The 20436-nt window shown below is 40.0% G+C and overlaps 1 protein-coding gene across 1 annotated transcript in view; it reads right to left on the reverse strand.

The window, feature by feature from the left end:
• The window catches only part of DGKQ (diacylglycerol kinase theta), a gene marked incomplete at its 5' end in the record, with an annotated part of 96374 nt that overhangs the window by 42812 nt on the left and 33126 nt on the right, over window positions 1-20436 (reverse strand). Inside the window, 5 exons of the mRNA XM_080362334.1 lie at window positions 1381-1449; window positions 5459-5612; window positions 7016-7141; window positions 7871-7956; window positions 12277-12376. Coding sequence (XP_080218460.1) covers window positions 1381-1449; window positions 5459-5612; window positions 7016-7141; window positions 7871-7956; window positions 12277-12376 — 535 coding nt within the window. The remainder of the gene's footprint in view (window positions 1-1380; window positions 1450-5458; window positions 5613-7015; window positions 7142-7870; window positions 7957-12276; window positions 12377-20436) is intronic.

Here is a 20436-nt window from a genome sequence, read left to right on the forward strand (position 1 = left end):
TGGTGAATACTTTGTTTTTAGAAGACATTAGAATCATTCCCTACCTATTGAGCTTTCTAAATCATAGCAAAGTAACTGGGCTCTACACTGACTTCTGTTTTGCAAAAACGCATTATGGGGAAGCAATTTGTTTTAATGCCACTGTTCTATTTAAAACACAAGTGACAATTCTGCACGTGAGCCTTGAACACGTACCATCTACTGCTGCTTTCTCCAGTCCATAGACACACACTGTGTATGAACAAAGGACATATGAAAGTTTGTATCCTGCCCCAAAATTCAATAACATTTTGTTCTTTGGGGAAGGCTGTTTAAAGCTGAACTGTTCTGTACCAGTACAATCAACCAATTCAGCTGAAGTATCTGGATATATAATTTGCTCTCTGACGGTCATAAGGAAGGGAAATAGCCACAGCTGGTGAAGTATGGAAGTCTGGACACAAAACCACGTATGTCACTTAAAACACTGGAAAAAGTGAGTGTTTCTTTAGACAGAACTGCAGTTAGTCAGAGCCTGATCCCATAATGAGGCAGCATGGTGGTGGATCTCAACTCACAGTCATCAAGAGACACCAGCTTCACATTTTAAGAAGTGAAATAAAAGCATGCTTGTGATCACTTCCATAACTGAGTTAATTATTTACAGAACAGCATTTGCACAATTAACCTATTAATTTTATAAGAACTATAGTATATTAAAAATACATATATCTATTTATTGATCAGAAATTTTTTACAACAATCCATGCAGCAAGCACCATAGTAGCAAGTACCGTGTTTCTCTAGTTACTAATATGGATATAAGGAGTGAGATGCCCTTAAATTGTAGTTGGTTTCATCTTCTGAAAAGTAAGACTTTGGCTAATACCAACCCCAGAAAACTCCACAAGCATAAGAAATGTAGCCATGCAAGAAGCAATGAGCCTTATCTCAATCCTGATGCATAGGAATAAATACACTTCTACTACAACATGCCCAAGCTGAAAAAAAAAACATCACGTAGTGTCTTCAGTAAGATTTGGATCCAGCCATCTTAAAAGAAAAAGCCTTTGAAAAGATTTGTTGTTTGCCTTTTAAATTGTTTGCTTATCTACAGATTGCTAGTACCTTGCTTTCTTTTTTGATTACCAAGCTGAGAGGAATTATCTGTTTGACAGGATAATGAACGAATTGTCACTTATGCCAATCTATTAGTGGAAAACAGAGAGCAGATATTTGTCATATCATCAACATATGTGCTGGACCAACACTTCGTGCCTCAAATTGATACCTAGCATTAGTAAAATAGCCACTTATTTTTTTTTTCATAAGGCAAAGCAAGATTATAAAAATAAAGACTGGAATGGGTGATTATTCACCACTTACTAAAATTCTGCTTACTTGAATCTGTTGAAATTTGGACATCTTTTGCTGATCCCTGTGTTGACCCATCAACATCATCATCTTCATCTGTGAAAACAGAAACATTTTAAGAAAGGACTCTTATTAATTTGAACTAGGAAAAAACAAAAGTGGCTGTCATTCAGGGATGGTTTCCATCAAGGAAGCTAACACAAAAGAATGCAGTTAGAAAAGTACTCTTTCTTCTTTGGTCTATTTTGTGATAATAATTGGTATTATAAAACCAGCACTACTAAAAACCCCAGCTTCCATTGTCATGTAACCACAGTGAAGGCATACCTGAAGTCCTTCTACCATTAGCTTTAATATTGCAACTACTGCATTTCATCCTTTGCTTAAGCTGCAATGTTTGCCTATAACCAAAGTATATATGGTTTCCACTGAGTTTTAAATCACCAAATTAGTCCAGGAATTGCAGTAACAGCTTTCCAGTTAGAACTGTGGGTATTATAAAAATAATTTCCATAAGTGAAAAATAGATTTTCTGACACTCAAAGACAAAGAAATTACTGTGCTCCAGAAGAGGACTTTGACAGCAGCTCATCGCTACCAATAAAAGCTAGGAGCTTACAAGTCAGATAATAGAACAGCCTGCAAAATCACACACCAAATACTCAGAAAAGATTACAATAACAGCTACTAACAGTTATGTTTGGTTCTGTGAAGACAACATCCTGGCTGCATTCTCATTCCTGACTCGCAGGTCCGTACAGGAAGACTGGTGCAAATCCAAACGCAATAGATTTTTCATGTCTAAGGGCAGCAGCAGCGTGCAATGTGAGCCGACCCACTGTGCTGATCACATAACGGCTTTCGTACTCCTACCCATTGAAACTCCCAGTCAGTCTTGACTGGGATGCACACAAAGCTCCCAAAAGATAAAAACCAGGCCACACCTTTATAAGAACTATGCCTTGCAGCTAGGGGAGAAAGCAGGAAATCAAAGTACAAAACAAGAGAGAAAAAGAAAATAAAATCAGTTAAGACAGATTTTCAGAGCAAGAGAGTTACTAGGGAAATCAGAATCCTAACGCAGGAAGACCTTCCAAGAATCAGAATTACGGCATGTCAAGAAGGGTAATCAGCAGGAGTCCTAAACTGGAGACCAGGTAAATGGCTGAATATTCAGGTAATGCTTCAACTGACTACAAGAAAGACCAACACTAATGTTTCTCAGTTGAGTGTTTCAAAATATAAAAGAAGGGTTGAAATACCTTCCTTGTTATAATTGTCAGATGAACAGCTCAAGTTTCAAACTGGAGAGGAATCTAGACAACACGGTCTTGAAACACCCTGAAATAAATGGAAGCTGAATGCCTTCTTGAATTTCACTTCAGACAAAACCAAATTAAAAGAGTAATAAGTAAACACAACAACAAGAAATGAAAGAATTCCTGATTGCTCCCAATCCTTCCTTTTTTTCTAAGTTTAGATGCCTGCACAACACGTTCCACAGAAGTGAGGACAGAGGTGCTAATTATCTTCCAACAAAGCTGAAATGCTCCTTGTTCTCTGGAAATAACTCTAATGTACACACAGTCCTGAAGAAGATCTACCAACCACAGCCTATGCCTCCCCCTGGAAAAGCAGCGAAAACTCCCAGGGCAGCTGTCCTGAGCTGCTCCGCGATCAGAGGAGCTCCCAACACATCCTGAAGCGCGCCAGGGAGCTGCTGCACCTGTGACATGTCTTTGGTTGCTTTCAGCACATACCAAGAGCTAGTGCGTTTTTGAAAGAAAATGCAGGTGTGTTCTGTGAACATGGGTAACGAGAAGGAAAACCAGACGACAGCGCTGAGCTCACTGGATGCTGGATGATGTGAGAATTAGTTTAAGGCAGAATCCGGGCAGGGGGAAAGACCTGTTTAGCAATGGTATTCGGTGCCTTTGGCAGGAACCTGCAGACAGCTGATCTCCAGCAGACAACTGAGAGCGGCAAAACTCCAGCAACAGGTCTTAAAGCAAGACTCAGTAGGATTAACCAGTAGCCATGCATAGAGGCACCAGACTCGTACCTGAACATCAGGGACCTGGCTGCTAAAACAAGTGTCACGTGTCATCGCTGGCTAAAGAAAAGCAGAACAAAACACCTTATGCGCAGCACAGCTCAAGGCAGGTACCACACTGCAGATACTATTCTCGATGCCTTGCGCTGAGCCACAACTGTGGCCCATTGACCATGAAGAAAAGATGCCAAGTGCTGGGGCAGCTGTCAGGTCCTGAGGTACGTCTGGAAACAGCGGCGGGAGGAAAGAGGAGCATCCCCACGGCTCAGCACCTGCTCCCCTGGGTGTCAGCACCCCCAGTCACAGGAGGATATTGCCCATAACGCAACAGGGAGCAGGAATTCTCACAGACCACTAGAAAAGAGATCTGGTGTTAGAAAAGAGATTTTTCAGAGCGTCGCCATATTTTATCTAGGTATATGCAAGCTGAGCACTACAAAAGCACATTCCGGCTTTCTGAATGTGGTTTCTTATATATTTTTCACATTACATTAAAGCACTGGAAATGGTCCAAATTAAGTTACTGAGTATTTCCCCTTCCCTGTGCGTTTGTTTCTACCCACCAGATAAAGACTCATCTGCACTGCATTCTCTCAATTCAAAGTACAAGACATTCATTTTAAATAAGGGAATGCAAAAATATTATTACTTTAAAAACTTGTGTGCATAACACAAATTCGTACACTTAGCATGTAGCCTAAGCTCTGAAATGGAAAACCTTCCCCTCCATCATAAAAAATAATGAAGGAAGAGACTAGAAGGCACAGGTAAAACATTAGATTCTTCCACTCAAGGTGCTCTGTGCTCAATTTAGAGGTGATTTAGAAAAAGTTTAAGCCTGACATATTAAAAGAACACAACACTGTTTAAAAGACACTCAGTAAACACCAGAAAAGTCACATCTGAAGAGGGTATTTTAAAGGTTTGTGATTAACTTCTGTTAATAATAATACAACCTCATCTTCTGTTAAGCCTTTGGGACACTTGTAAAATACCTAACAATACACCTGGATCAAGGTTCATAATGAGTCTTTCAGCAAAACCAGGCTCATTCAGATTGTTCGTTTCTGGTATTTCTTATGTTGGATGATTAAATGCTCCACGACTTTCAAGTATGTGCTGTACTTCACCTTCCCCCACCAACAATCAAATTAACTAAAAGAAAAATAACTCACTAAAAAAAAACTTGCCCACCAACAAAAGTAACATAACTGCTCCTCTCCCCTTCACATTTTTCTAAGTCACTTCGGTGTACACAGGTGATTTAGACTTCAGGTCATGCAGTTTATGCAGTAGCAGGACTCCTGCTACAGCTTCTGAACAAGAGAACGTGTCTCCTGCTAGTGACCAAACAGCAACACCAAAAACCAACCTACCTGGTCAAAGCAGAAAGTTCATGAACAACCTGCCAGGTTGAGGAGAGTGCAGTTGCAAATTTTTAACCTCTACAACCTACATTCTGCCAACCTTTTATTTGCTTTCTTGTTGTCAAGCACCAAAATAACAGCTTCACAAGAACATAATAATCAAAATATAAGTTAGAAAATACTTCAGCAGCTTTAAAAAAATCCTCTTGTTCCTAAAGAGCTGTTAAACAAACATGCACTCTAGATGGCAGCAGAACATTACCCTGCTAACCACATGAGTCTCTTTCAGCAGGGAAATCTGAAAAGGGCAGAGGCTTAATCAAAGAGGCAAATAAAAATATCTGTATGCATGATATGACAAATAAAAACCAACGTGTACATCAGCAGGTGTTTGTAGCAGTGGTAACACTAATCTGCTAAGGAAATTTTTAAATTTTAGCTTCGCACTTTCTGCATGCTTACTGTTTAAAGAACAGTTTTCAAATTGCCCTGCATCACTACACAGAACTTTAAACATTCTGCTCACAGTGTGCATACAAAAATCTCTACCCTGCCCCAGAAACTGCAAGAAGTTAAAGTACTGCCACTAAAGCCAGTGAAAATCAGCAACCATATGCTTCAGTGAATTACAACACTAGGCTAAACATGCTCATCAGTTAGTTGCATTCCACTTTGAAGTTTTTACCTGATTCTGTTTGCAAATTTTCTGATATTCGAAAACAATGCAGTTTGCTGAAGTTGCGAGAAAATAATTGCACACAGCTTGGAGGAAGAATCATATTCCTTAGTCTTCCAAAAGTACATTCTGGTGTGACGATTACGTAGCAAGCAGCATGAGCCTATAAATAGAAGTATCGATTAAGGACTTTGTGAGATGCAAAGGAAAAAAAATGTTTATAACAAAAAATGCACTTGAATTGGAAAACACAGGCTAGGACATATATAGACTTTCTGTAAATCACTTCATTTAATGAGTGACCCATTTGTCACTCTGGATTTCCATTTGCTCCATTCAGTTTTTATATAACCCAAAATGGTAATTCTTATTGGGAAGAAACTCTAAGTACTACAAACCCGCTCTATTAAAAACTAAGGGTTTTTATACAGCTATGTGGAGAAGTTTAAAGTTTTGTTCTCCAACTCTGGATCTTCCATACAGATATTTGCTGGGGGAGGTGGGAAGGTAGCATGTTATATGGAATAGCTTGAAAATAGCAATATCCTCTTAAATAGCTGTTCTCACTTGCAGATTCAAAGATCACATTGTTTGAAGTTTTATTGCAAAATATGACTGGCTAGTTTCTGCCTTCATACTCGTGCGAGATCTTCTGCCATTATTGAACAAGCAAACCTTTGCATGTGTGGCCATATAGCAAATTACATTTGTTAGACTCTGCTCAAAAACAGCCCCTTCTGCCTCAGATTAAAAATATAGCCCCCATAATATTAACAAAAGAAGAATTCAAATCATACCCAAAATACTGAATAATTATTACAGAGAGTACCTCATCTTGCATTAAGTGGCAAATGAATGATTTGTAACATATACTTCTCAGTTCCTATCCCATCTGGTGCTACTTTGCACTTCCATATTTCAATAAGATGTAGAGTTAAGTGGATGCATCAATTGTTATCTACACAGTAGAACATGTATATGTGCAAAGCTGTGGCTGTCATGATGATTATTGAAGGGAATCATCATGTTGCACAGGAAATAGACACAAATCATGTGAATGGAAAAACACAGAAATCAACATCAACAGCTTAAAAAAAACCAACCAGCCACATAGGTTAAGATCTATTCTACACCAAAAGAAGAATAAGCATGTTAGAATGCTAAGTCTTTGACCTTGCAGAATTCATGTGATTTGAAAGAAATTCTGATTTCACACAGAAAAAGTAATGGCAGACTTCTAAGCATAAATCTAAAGTGATCAGTCCTGTTAAATTTTAATGCAACTGGATTTATATAAAGTTTAACTGTAATTTTGAGAATTGCTCACTTTAATGACTAACAAGGAAGGATTTGAAAAATTAAATTTTCCATCTATCTCACAAATACGTACATATTTATATAAACAAGTGTATAAATTAATTGTATTTCTAAAGCATATATAAAGTACATTTATAAAGTGCACAAAGTATTTTAAATAAGTAGGTGTACATATATATATATATATATATATATGTATATATATACATATATATGGTTCCCACAAATATATGCAACGGCACAACATACCAGGATACCACACCATTCACATCTCATGCCAGACAGCACCTCAGAAGAGCCACAGGTTTTTTTGCAAACTTCACAACGAGCACTCGAAGAAAGGTTTCCCTCCCTCCAGTGGTGGTGGTAAGTGTCCTGGGGAACAGATCAAGACTTGATGTTACACAAAACAGATACAGAAGCATCTTCAACCTATTTGAGAATCTGCAGTTCAAACAGCTCTGAGGAAAGAGCAACACGGACTAGGGCATTAGTATTTTCTTACTATGAATATGAACCTCAACAATCTTACATTTCACTGAAAGAAGTTTAACAAACTTTCAAAAAAATTATCACATAGTGCTTTTTCTTCATGGTCCACCAAAAACAATATTCTTCCAAAAAAATTATAAAATCCAGTATTATGCATGTATTTTACAGTGGGAAGCTGGCAGTCTTGCCTCAGACAGACTGGAGGAAGCCTGAGGAACCTGATAATGTTTGCCAGGGATGCAATGCAGCCCACAGCTCAACATATAGGAAAAGAACAGAGTTCCACGTCAGCTTCCACAATGAAAATTTTTAGATAAGATGCTTGATTTTTTTCTTTTTTTTTTTTTTTCCTTTTTAATGAGGACATATAAATTGCACAAAGTTTTCAGCACAGTTTCAATAATGTTCAATATGGTAGAATTTCAGTTCATCTCACTACCTGTGCCACATTCTGAAGCCACACATTTCCTTTGCCTGTCCATAAGCAACAAAACTGCTTTGATAATTGTCAGCATGCAAAAGAAAAGGCCAGAACTCCTCCCCCTCCTGCAGCCCATGTTTTTACACCAACAACACGAGACCGTTTTCTGGTGCAGAGGCACCCGCACTTACCTGGTCCTGGTGCCCATCCTGATGGCACTGCCGGCAGTCACTGCAAGCAAACGGGATACAGTCTGTGTGCACGTGTAGCTCACAAACTAAAAGCATGAAAACAAGAAAACTTTTAAAAGCTGGATACCCCCATTTTTTGCAGCTCCTCCCTCCCCCTCTCCCTTCACCCCGCCAATACTCCTCCACTACCTTTCGGCACCATACTTTCTGTTCTCCATGCTCTTCTCCGATTAGCAAAGATAGGCAATAAAATAAGTTTATCAGCATTGTCCTGTGTGTTGCTCCATTTCCTCTGTGTTACACTGATACAGCAAATACAAGGAAAGGCTGAGCTAATTTTCCTCACAAGCACTTGCCATATTTGCTCCAATACAGGAAGTTAAATTTGTATCAACTGTTTAGCTTATTACGGCTTTGTCCCACAGTTCCACATGAACCCCTGCCTACTCCAGTGCAATTATGACTGAAGTCTACTTTGATTTAATTGAATCCAAAATAAGTCGAATGTTAAAAGCATTAACAAAGTTCTCCTGCATCCAAACATCACCAAGTCTGTAAAGTAATGGTTCCCCTGGAACAACACTCCATCCCCTTTACAAACCCTTTCCCAGACGCTTTTCTGCTGGACAGCCTGTCTCCCCACCCCCATCAGCAGAGGGACAAACGAGATGAGGCGGTTGGGGTCCCCAGCCAGGTGGGGGTCACTGCTGGGGCCCCATCTGGCTCACTGGGACCAGCCGCTGACCCGCGCTGCACACACAGGCTTGCTGGACTTTGGGAAGGGGCACAACACACATTGACATCAGAACATGCAAAACGGCTGGAAGACATCATTTTCAGGGAGACTGCAACAGCCAGAAAGCGTGCTTTAATCAGAAATAAACCCTTTTCATCGTCAGATGTCAAGGGGTTTGATTTTAAACGTGACCAGAATAAACTGGTATGTTAATCTCAGAGACTTCTCCAAGTTGTGTCTGCGTATGGTATATCACCACTTCATTGTCGGGAAAGTAATAAACTTTTCAGCTCACTCTCTTAAGCAAGCTTAACGCTGTCTTCGAAAATAGCTGTCAGATACTGTAACTGGAAGAAGTTTTAGTGAAGCCTATAAAGTTTGGTCAAGTTTGGTTTTGGATAAAGTATCTTCATTACTAGAAGCTGACTTGAAATATCAGATGTGAAAGAAAAGAGACGCTAAAAACAAACCAACCAACCACCATCAAGCACAACAGCTAAAATGTTACACTGCAAAGGATCAGTCATTTTAAAAAAACCCAAACAACCAACTAAAAGATCTGAATGTCTAGCTTCATTATGGCAAGAGTTAGGAGAGTTCTCTGCAGACCTCATAGGCAGAGATGTAGGAAGAAGATCCTCTTCTAGCTGCTTTTTAAATACGTGTGTATACAAGTACCCTGGGAAGGCATCCGACTTTTTGTCAAGTAAATGAAAGTAAGAAGCAAGCATCAAATTCTTCTTTTTTTTAATTTTTCTGTTTGGCTCACGCAGGTTAATGCTCCAAGCACTCCACTGAAATGTGAAGACCTGAAGGTTGGGAGGTGGCAACTGCACATTAGCCACATTATTGGAAAGTACCTTGAAAACAACAGTAAATTAGTAAAGTAGAGAATAATACCTTATTTTGAAATCACTCTCTGGGCTCTATAAAGGCGATCAGCACTAACTCTGTTGTATTCTAACCCCCCAGAAGACCATGATCTGCTACCACAGCAAAGCGAAGCCTCCTTAACCAGGGCTAAGTCACTAAGTCAACCAGAAGCTCTCGCATACAAGTTCCCATGTTGTGCGTCTCCCCTGAGCTCAATAATTTTTACATGAGATTAGACGCAGTCCCTCCTCTGCTCATATTTCTCCATACTCATAGACATGGCAGGAATATTTTAGTTTTGCCAATTCAGCTATCAGGCAAACTAGTTACGTCGAGCCATACCCTCGCTAATGGTAAAAGTTTCTGTAGACCAAATTATGGCTTCAGGGAATTAACAAAAGCATTGGGGTTTTTATTGTTAATTTTGCTAACATGGTCACACACTGCCCTTTGCTACATCTTGTAAGAATACAGAGCTTTTCCCCAGTTTAATTCACATCTGCTGCTTCTAAAACCAACCTCAACCCAGAATTATTATGAAAATGTGTGCATGTCAAGGGTGGGAGTGTCACAGAACTTAACCGTTAAGATAGTTACCCCGCTGATCAGAAAGTTTTTAGTATGTAAAAGTCAAATCAGAGAGCCTACAAAAAGAACTTCCATCTTTATCAGCCCTTCCATATTCTACACACTTCTTTAACTCAGAATGACAGATCTCTGCTCAAGCTAGTCACGAAAGTGCTGTGAATTCCTAATTGCCAAAAGCCAAGGTGGTTAATTTCAGGTGCATAAACCTGGCAGAATAACATTTAAAAGATTAAGTGCCTCCCTCCCCAGTAAAATCTGCTGCTCCTGGTTGATGCTTATTAAGAAACTTTCATAAGCGACCCAACACTGAAAAAATGTTTGGGCTACTCCCTTTCTTCTTTTTTTTTTTTTCTTTCCAGTCCTTCTTCTTGGAAAGAAAAGGGAGAGCAACTCCCACCATCCTGAGTCCAGGTTCAACTGTTGGAATTCTACAGCAAAAATAGCTATCCAAAGCACTTACTAATTGTCAGCAGAATCTGGAGGTCAAATATTATCATTTTTGCTAATTAAGTGTGTGTACTTATCTCACCAGGAGTTTATATACGTGCATGCTCATTTCTGAGAACAGAGGCCCCACCACGCACCCACAGTGTTTAGTGTGTGTCTGAAAACGTCAATAAAATGTATTTTATTATAAGATAATGAAGAGTCCAAATCAAGTTATTTAAATTATTTTAATAGTATATCAATTATGTCAATCATTTGCTTAGAAAAGGAAACTAATTTCATCCCAACCTTCTTTTCAATCTTAATTATGGTAAAGATTCCACGAAAAGTTCTTTAAATTCCAATATCAGATGAGAACATCATAACCACCAGTAGACTTGTACTATTAAGTGAAGTAATTAGAAGTAGGGGAAAAAAAAAAAAAAACAAAGAAGAAAATTCAACATCTCCATCTGGATTTAAAAGCTCTACAGCTTAAAAAAGCTGACTTCTAAAACAAATTCTGGAAGTATTTTTGAAGAGCCAAGGAAGAATCTTGTGCATTTTATGAACATCAACTGCCCTTTTTCAGCTGCAGTTTGGAAAAGTATCAGAGAAACAAATTGCAGACTTACTGGTATTGAAAACAGACAGCAAACAAGTCACACCACACAAAGCAAGAAAACTGCTTAATCCGTGCAAGGAATGAAATTCAGAACCTTCACTAAACCAGAAAAAAAAAATGTCCAGGCACTTGTAATACCTAAATATAACATGCAATTTCACACATTTCTTGTTTAAGAACACTTAAATGGAAATGTCTGAAAAAAAATAAATATTCCCTTAAAATGGGTACAATGCTAATACAGTAGAATTAAAAGAGTAAGAATATGAAAGCAAAATTTAGAAAGCTTTAACAAAAATAGATCACTAAACTAAAGTTATTTTCAAGGGTTAAGAGGACACAGCTAGTGAAAATTTTATTTTCAAATTCTCTGATTATCTCATGCCACACAAGTTCTGGGACTTAAAGACAGATCATCAGAAAAGACTCCGTAGTATCTGTAGCTCTTTGACCGTTCCTCCAAATCATCCAAATCACATGGTAACTATATAAAGTGATAATATTCCCACTAGTCAGAAGAACATAGTTTAGATTTGCTATGCAATTCACCAGACAAACGCAGAAACAAAACCATTGCACCATTGTAAGTCTAAATGCCTTGATCAAGAAGAAATGTTTCCCCTACACATACACAGAGGTGACCATATTTAATAAGACATTATCTTCGGCATAACAGCAATTTTGAAAGCCTCTCAAATGTCTACAGAATTGGTTCTTCTATCAGCAGGGTCTTTTTTTTAAGCAGTTCACAGGTGATATTCCTTTAAAATACTAAATTCTCTTCAACCTCATAATATCAATTGAGCAACAACTACTAGACATTCAAGACAGGGGAGACAAGGGAGAATTAAGGAGTAGCCCCACATCAAAATCAGTCACCTACTCATGCCAACATATATTTCAGATAACAGTTCTGGTGTTTGAGTGATTTCTCTAATAACTGTTTTTTCAGAGAATCCATGTCTGAACACCCAGAGCAGTACTATTTTGACAAATAATATTTTCAAATAATATTGTGAAATATCTTTCCATTGAACGCACCTCGTGGCTATTATAAGCAACAGATATCTGAGACCAGTAACACAGACAAGTTATATTCCATTCTTTTGTAGAAAAGGGGAGGATTTGGAAACATGAATACAAGTAGGGTTTTTTTACCTTCACATCGAAAGGCAGGTGACTCTAGTGACTTTCTGCACACAGTGCAAAACTTTCTTTTGTAATGTCCTGGAGGCCCAAAACAGTGTGCAACTGGAACCTGCCAATGAAGAATGCATAAGACATCATTAGCCACAACTTTCAAAGTGCCAGTTACAATTCACTGAAACTGCTTTATCATGCAAGACAGGACAAAATATACATCATAAACCTAACTAAGCCTGAGAACAAATATTCTCTCCTCAACAGCTGTAACAACAGGTTTAGCAAGGGTATTTAGCAAGTATACTACCCACTTATCCTAAAAAGGTAAGAGTTTTTTTCCTTGTTTGGTGATTTATAATGAAGACTGGCAGTGACAGTACCAAAAGAATAACAGATGAAAAGATGAAAAGTGAAGAATAAGAAACATACTTGAGCTTTATAGTTGTTCCAGAAACCACTCTTCCTACAAGATGCACACTTTTGTTAAACTGACATTAACATCATAAGGAAGAAGCATAACTGCGTCTTTAAAATTCTAGAATCAAATTACTTCCATAACAGTTTGCTGTAACTGAGGTATTTAGTATTACGCATATCACATGCCTTTCTTAAGATGACAAACATATCAGATTTATCTCCTGGTTCTTGCATGACAAAATAAAATATATTTCTAGCAAAGGCTGACAAACTGTTATTTAGGTGTGAAATTAAATCAATCATCCCCAGTAAAGTGCTGGAACAATTATTTAAGATACAGTCACAGATAGCTTATTTTCCTCCCCGTTGTACTACTAAACAATCCTCTGAAGTGACTGAGCGGGATTTTAATTTTTCTCCTTTTATATTAGGGTTTTCCTGGCAACCACAACACAGAATTTGATGACCCAGAAAGTCACTTCCAGTTATAAAGGTCTAATTCCCACCAGTGTTTCTGCTTCTGGAAGCGTGTGGACAGTTACATTGAACAATCCCGTACTTCCAGCATGTGCTATGCAATAAGCCAGATGAAGTTTTGCCAAATGTAAGGCAAGGAGAAAGGAACATTTCTGGAAGTTTAATCACAAAAAAATCACTAACCCCCAAACTGCAAAGCATGTGGTTCCTTCAGTCCTCCCTTGAATTAATCCCTGGGAGGTATAGAAGGAAGAAGAGATATAGAAAATATGCCCACATTATCAGACGTGAACAAGATTGGGCACAGCAGTTGATCAGTCAAGCAGATCACCAGCTGGTTGCCCCAGCAGAATGTGTTGTCTGGAGGAATCCTTGGTCCCTGGCTGACCTGGAAACAGCCCGGACAGACCTCAGGCTCCCCCCACCACGCTGGGCTGACAGCCTGACTACCAAAAGCATTTCATATCGGTACCTCCAACATCATACACTACAAAACTTGCTTGCCTCCAAAAGCTTCAAATTTGAACTTTAGTACGAATTTGGGATTTAAAAATACAAACAAACCATGCTTTGGGGTCTGTCTCCCAGTCTCATCAATCCGAACAGGAATTTCACTCTCTTTAGCCCTCCAGCTCCAACTGACACAAAGTCATGGTTGGCTTGCCTTTTTATTTTTTTTTTTTTAAATCAGAATACTCTAGTCACATAATGCATGTTTATAAAAATAATACACATCCTTGGGAGAAAAAGGTCCCGGAGAGCCTGGGGAACTTTAATCCAACTATCTCAGATTAAGTTCAAGGCTCAGAATCCATGCCCACTTTTCATAGAATCATAGAATCATAGTATGCTAGGGATTGGAAGGGACCTTGAAAGACCATCTAGTCCAATCCCCCTGCCAGAGCAAGAACACCTAGGTGAGGTCGCACAGGAATGTGTCCAGGCGGGTTTTGAATATCTCCAGAGTAGGAGACTCCACAACCCCCCTGGACAGCCTGTTCCAGTGCTCTGTCACCCTCACTGAGAAGTTTCTTCTGAAGTTTAAGTGGAACCTCTTATGTTCCAGTTTAAACCCATTACCCCTTGTCCTACCATTGTTTGTCGCCAAGAAGAGCCTGGCTCCATCCTCCTGACACTCACCCTTTACATATTTATATATTTACATATTTATAAACCCCTCAATCTCCTCCAAACTAAAGAGACCCAGCTCCATCAGCCTTTCCTCATAAGGGAGATGCTCCACTCCTTTAATCACCTTGGTTGCCCTACGCTGGACTCTCTCCAGCAGTTCCCTGTCCTTCTTGAACTGAGGAGCCCAGAACTAGACACAATATTTCAGGTGTGGCCTCACCAGGGCAGAGTAGAGAGGAAGGAGAACCTCTCTTGATCTACTAACCACCCCCCTTCTAATACACCCCAGGATGCCAGTGGCCCTCTTGGCCACAAGGGCACAGTGCTGGCTCATGGTCATCCTGTTGTCCACCAGGATCCCCAGGTCACTCTTCCCTACGCTGCTCTCTAATATGTAATTTCCCAACCTATACTGGAACCTGGGGTTGTTCCTGCCCAGATACAATACTCTACACTTGCCCTTGTTGTATTTCATTACATTTTTCCCCACCCAACTCTCCAGCCTGTCCAGGTCTCGCTGGATGGCAGCACAGCCTTCTGACGTGTCAGCCACTCCTCCCAGTTTGTGTCATCAGCAAACTTGCTGATAGTGCACTCTATTCCCTCATCCAAGTGACTGATGAACATATTGAACAGTACTGGCCACAGCACCAACCCTTCAGGCACTCCACTAGGTACAGGCCTTCAACCGGACTCTGCCCCATTGACCACGACTCTCTGGCTTCTTTCCTTCAGCCAGTTCGCAGTCCGCCTCACTACCCGATCATGCAGACCACACTTCCTCAGTTTAGCTGTGAGAATGCTGTGGCAGACGCTGTCAAATGCTTTACTGAAGTCAAGGTAGACCACATCCACCGCCCTGCCATCATCTATCCACCTCATTATATCTTCATAAAAGGCTATGAGGTTGGTCAAGCATGACTTCCCCTTGGTGAAGCCATGTTGACTGCCCCTAATGACCCTCTTATCCTTGATATGCCTTGAGATGGCACCAAGGATAAGTTGTTCCATTACTTTCCCAGGGTTGGGAAACACAACGCTCCCTGTACAGTTCACATAGCAGTTATTAGCTCAGCTATTCTGGAAGTGTGAGAGCTGTTTTCTCACTTCAACTGCTACAAAAAGAAAAGTCTAATCCAGCTTGGTAGGAGAAGGACACTTGCCTCAAATTCATCCTGCACTATGGGTTCAAGTGCAGAAAGTGACAATGAGAACGCCTACATGTGCAGGGTCCCAGCCAGACACAACAATTGCGAGGAGTACTGCAAAGCCCCGGTGGGCTTTTTTCTGCACATCCCAACCTGTTTCCAGGTTTTGAGTGTCACCTTCAAGCCATCTGCCTGTCCAAGCACTGCCAGAGCCCCAGGCACAGCAGAGCAGACACTCTTCAGCTCTGGAGTGGTGAACAACCTGCTCCAGACACCCCGAGCGAGCACCCGATCCCCTCAGCAACCAGGTGTGAACCAGAGAGCTTTTCTTTCCCTGGCCATGACTCCTTCTGCTTTATCTTACACCTGGCTCAGAAATGCAGGGTTTTCACTACTGGCAGAGAAAGGCATGACAAAGAAGAAAAGGACACTCCATAGATCAAAGGATGAAAGTAGAGTTTTGTAGAAAAGAGTGTTTCTTTTGGGAAATACTGTGAGAAAGGACTTTGATAGCAGTCTAACTTACTCAGGGTCTGACTGTACTTATATAGAAGACTCAAGAGAAGGGGACCAAGTCTAAATTTTGCAGTCGCTCAGATCCCAGTGACAATACTGTGAAGTCTCAAGTCACTGACAAAAAGAAGGGAACAGTTTGCTGATTGAAATTATTGGAGGGTGAGGGAGGAAGGCAAAAAAAAAAGAAAAAGTGTTCCTTCAGCTTCTTCCTTTCTGGAACAAGCCAAAGAAACTGTTTATTACAACAGATCTTTCTAACTTGCTTTAGTAGTGACAGGTATAAACACACCACGGAGCCTGGTGGGAAATGGGATGGGAATAAGATGAAAAAAGAGAAAAGGTAAAACAGCAAGTACCACATAATGAACTCATCAATCATATCTTGTTTCTCCCAGAGCTCCCTACATTTCTTTTTTTGCTGAACAAGTCCCAACCACCCAATACATTTAAAAAAAAAAAAAATCAAAACTCAGACTGTGAAAGCCAGTGATGTGGCACATCAGAATATCAAATGTTACATATTATTCTTTAATTTATATCTACCTCTAAAAGTACAGCAAAGTACAGACACATAACATGGCCTACGAAAAGTTAATAATTGATGAGAGTTTAAAAGCACTTTTCCATACAACTACTTAAATTACTTTATGGAAACCACTAAAATCAATTTCCGCAGAAAAATACTGAAAATTTCTGCTAGTAATGGCATTGAATGACATCTAAGTGCCCTTACAGTATTGATCAGAAGCCCATCGACAGAAAGTATAGTGGTAACACTCCTGCATAAGCTCCAGAATGACTTTGCAGTCATGGGCAAGATACTCCTAGCTCCTGTTTTGTTTCCTGCCATCTGTTAAGAAATCCAAAGCATTACAGAATGTAGCACATTTCTGGAAAAGTTCATATCAGCCTATAATAAAATATGACCCAACAGAAACCTAAAAGTTAGATTCTAACCCCTTCAGTGCAACCTGTGCAAGTGCACATCCATTCCACATCACACAGAGAGAACAGCAACAAACTGCTCTCAACACCCAAACTTTGGAGGAAAAGGAGAAGGCAGAATTGTTTTAAACAAAATTGTTTTAAAATTGTTCCTCATCCTGAAATGCTACAGAGTATCAAGCATGCGGGCAACCTCAGATAATGAATTTAAGCGCTCTTCCACTCAGGTGGAATCACTATGTATAGAGCAGCCCAGCAACCCAAACCCTCTGGTTCACGGACAGAGTCAGGTCAGGTCAAGTCTTGCTGATCTGCAGCCTTCTGGAGACCTCAGCAGGGAAAAATGCAGCTCCAGCAAGGCCTGTTCTTCACCCAGCTGCAGTCACTTTTCTACCAGCTTAGGCTGAAAGAAGCTTTTAGCAGTAATGCTGAGCCAAAGACTTCCAGGCTCAAAGATGAATGACAGAAATACAGATATACCAAATGCCAGAGTGACAGCTGCTGTCTTGAGCAGTCTAAAAAAGAACAGCCTACTAAAAACTTTTCCTAGGCCTGTGTCTAATTATTATGTTGCTCGTGCACCTCCTTCCCCATCACATCAGAGAGACTCACAGGACTTTGTAAAACACACCGGAGAGTCCGGACGAGCAGGGCTGCAGGACCTGCAGTAGCGTTGGCTGATCAGTTTCTAAGTAGGAACGGGTAGACAGAAATGAGGATGCAAGCATTCTCACAACAGCCTCTGACAGCTGAGCAAAAGGAATTTAACTTCAGGTCACCAGTTTTCAATACAAAACCACTGTGGTGTTTTAAGGATAAGCACAACCAGCCTGGAAGCAACCATCGTCATGAAGTGCGCACAGGGGCAGTCACATGGGGCCTTTCACAAAGACTGTCAACATAAAACCAAAAAACAAACCATCGCTAATACAAATTAAAAGAACAAGAATATCTTGTATGGGTTCTGAGGTTTCCAGTGTAAACGTATTTCCTTATCTAATGTTCCTAATGAATCTTAGGTTCACTCTGACATCAAAGCCTTTTCTCTAGAGAGGTAAATATGGTGATCACATCTGAGTACATCTCATTATGATTCTGTCCAGGTTAGTTAAGCATCTAGACCACACCCTCTCAGAGAAGCAACCAGCTTTGTGATCCAACTTTTCCCATTATTGACATATTTTGAAGTACTTACTTATTACTCAGTAATCAAAAAGATCCCTTTTATTTACTTGAAACCCCTCTGCTTTAGCAGCAAAAGATTTCTGCAACTTTAATTTATTGCATGCACTTGAATGCACTCTATTTCTACTTTTTCCTTTTAGGGACAATGACTGCCAATTCTATTTCAGTTGTGCCCAAATCCTCTGAGCACTTAATACATCAGTTTGTGTTATAATGCAACTTGAAGTACAGGTTCCATATGGACTTTCTGAAATCAGATAAGAATATAAAGTGACATGATGTCTCAACATATCACAGGACAGGAGAGATGGGAAAACCAAATACTTAGTTATCAAAATTTTAACTGTGCCTAATGCAAGGGAATAATGCACACTTACATATGCAACCACACCATATCCAGAGTTTTTTTTCTCCATCCTGCAGATCTCTGTGACAGGCCATTAGACCTTATCTACAAGCTCTCAAGGACTCTTTGTGATGGGAACTGTACAGTGAATTTCATACCATTTCAAATCAGGAATATATGATACTTCTACTAGAAAATAAAACTTCTAAGAGCTTTCCACTGCAATTAAGAGTTGCTTGGACAAGCAATTTTTGTACTGGAAAGAGATAAAGATATGCAAAAGACAGTCACTCACTTTTATTGCTACAGAGGAAATCGATGTCCACCTCCTTTTATCAAGATGAAGATTAAGAATTTAAAGAAACAAACACAGTGACATCCCATACCACTTCTGAACCTGAAGAGTAATTGATACAGCTATGGGGCTCACTTGGGAGTTCGCAGGTTACCAGGCAATGTGCATCAAGTTTCAATAGAGCATAATTAGTTCTCTTGAGTTTATGAGCTGGGCGCTGCTAGCCCGTCCCTTCAACCTCAGGGTTAAAGGGAATGTCACTTTGGGGAGAAAAAGAAGAAAACTTCAGTGCAGTGCCAAGACTACCAGCAAACAATTTCACACCTCATTTGGCTTCTAATTTATGCCATGTAGCTGCTACACTCCAAGCAACTGCCTTGCTTGCAGGGCAATGCAGTCATGAGTCAAGTGTTGAAGAGCTAGAGATGGACCTTTTCAGTGAAAGTGGTTAGTGCTATCCAGCAAGTGCCCAGGTAAAAATCATAGAATCATAGAATAATGTGGGCTGAAAGGTACTTTGAAAGGTCATCCAGTCCAACCCCCCTGCAATGAGCAGGGCCATCTTCAACCAGATCAGGTTGCTCAGAGCCCTGTCCAGCCTGGTCTGGAATGTCTGCAGGGATGGGGCATCTACCACTTCTCTGGGTAAGCTGGGCCAGTGTTTCACCACCCTTATAGTAAAACATTCCTTCCTCTTGTCTGGCCTGAATATACCTTCTTTTATCCTAAAATGATTACCCCTTGTCCTACCACAACACGGCCTGCTAAAAAGATCAGCTTGAGGTTCAACCATTGTTAAGACATCCTGTGAAGAAGCCCTCACACCAGCAAAGCCTCTTTATCATGGACAAATAAATGGGGGAGAGAGAAGAAAGAACTCTTCCAAACTTGTTTTTATAATATATAATATAAGAGCGTGGAAAACATTAAGCATGTAAAAAGTCCCTTGGTTGATGCATGCCAAATATACAGTAATTTGAGGATTAGATATAACAATAATATGACAATCAGCTTATTCACGAACACTGCATTTCATCCCGTCTTCTATGACAGTCTGCTGGGAGAAGCAGTAGAAGTTCAACAAGCATCCATACAGAATTTTTTAACCCATGCTGATATAAAACCTCCAACACCTGCAACTACTACCAAGAAATGATTTTCCAAATTTAGATTATGACTTTTTCCCCTATAGTCTCCAGAACTCCCACTCAATCCAACCACATCAAATTCTCCTTCCTAGCTTGCCAAGCTCTTTCCCATTTGTTAAAATGTCTATGAGACATTTGCAACAGCATTCCTTAAAAGCTAATTCTCTGAGGCAGTCACACAAAAATCCATCAGACATTTCTGATGGCTGAATAAGATTGGGGATTTATTATTCCAAGGCAAAGTGAAGTAGTGACCAAACCTTGATGGTCTTTGTCTTGCACTTTGTTGGAGCTTCCCATTGCTTTGTGGGCAGGGAACAAAGGGAGAGAGAGAAAGTAAACAGAAAAGAGGTTGTGTTCCAGTACAGAAGTCCTTCAGCTGCAGAAAAATAGAGATGCTGCTTTTGTGTATACAAAGTATGAAGTATCTAATACAGAATAGATAATCTGAAGGGGGGTTAGATGGACTTAAGCTAACCTGTGTATCCTTTTTTCCTCTCTCCTTTTTACAGTTCATGAGGCCCAAATAACCACCTGCACACGGCTGAATCTGGCAACCAGAGGAAG

Source organism: Nesoenas mayeri (assembly GCF_963082525.1).
Source record: "Nesoenas mayeri genome assembly, chromosome: Z".
Classification (NCBI taxonomy): domain Eukaryota; kingdom Metazoa; phylum Chordata; class Aves; order Columbiformes; family Columbidae; genus Nesoenas; species Nesoenas mayeri.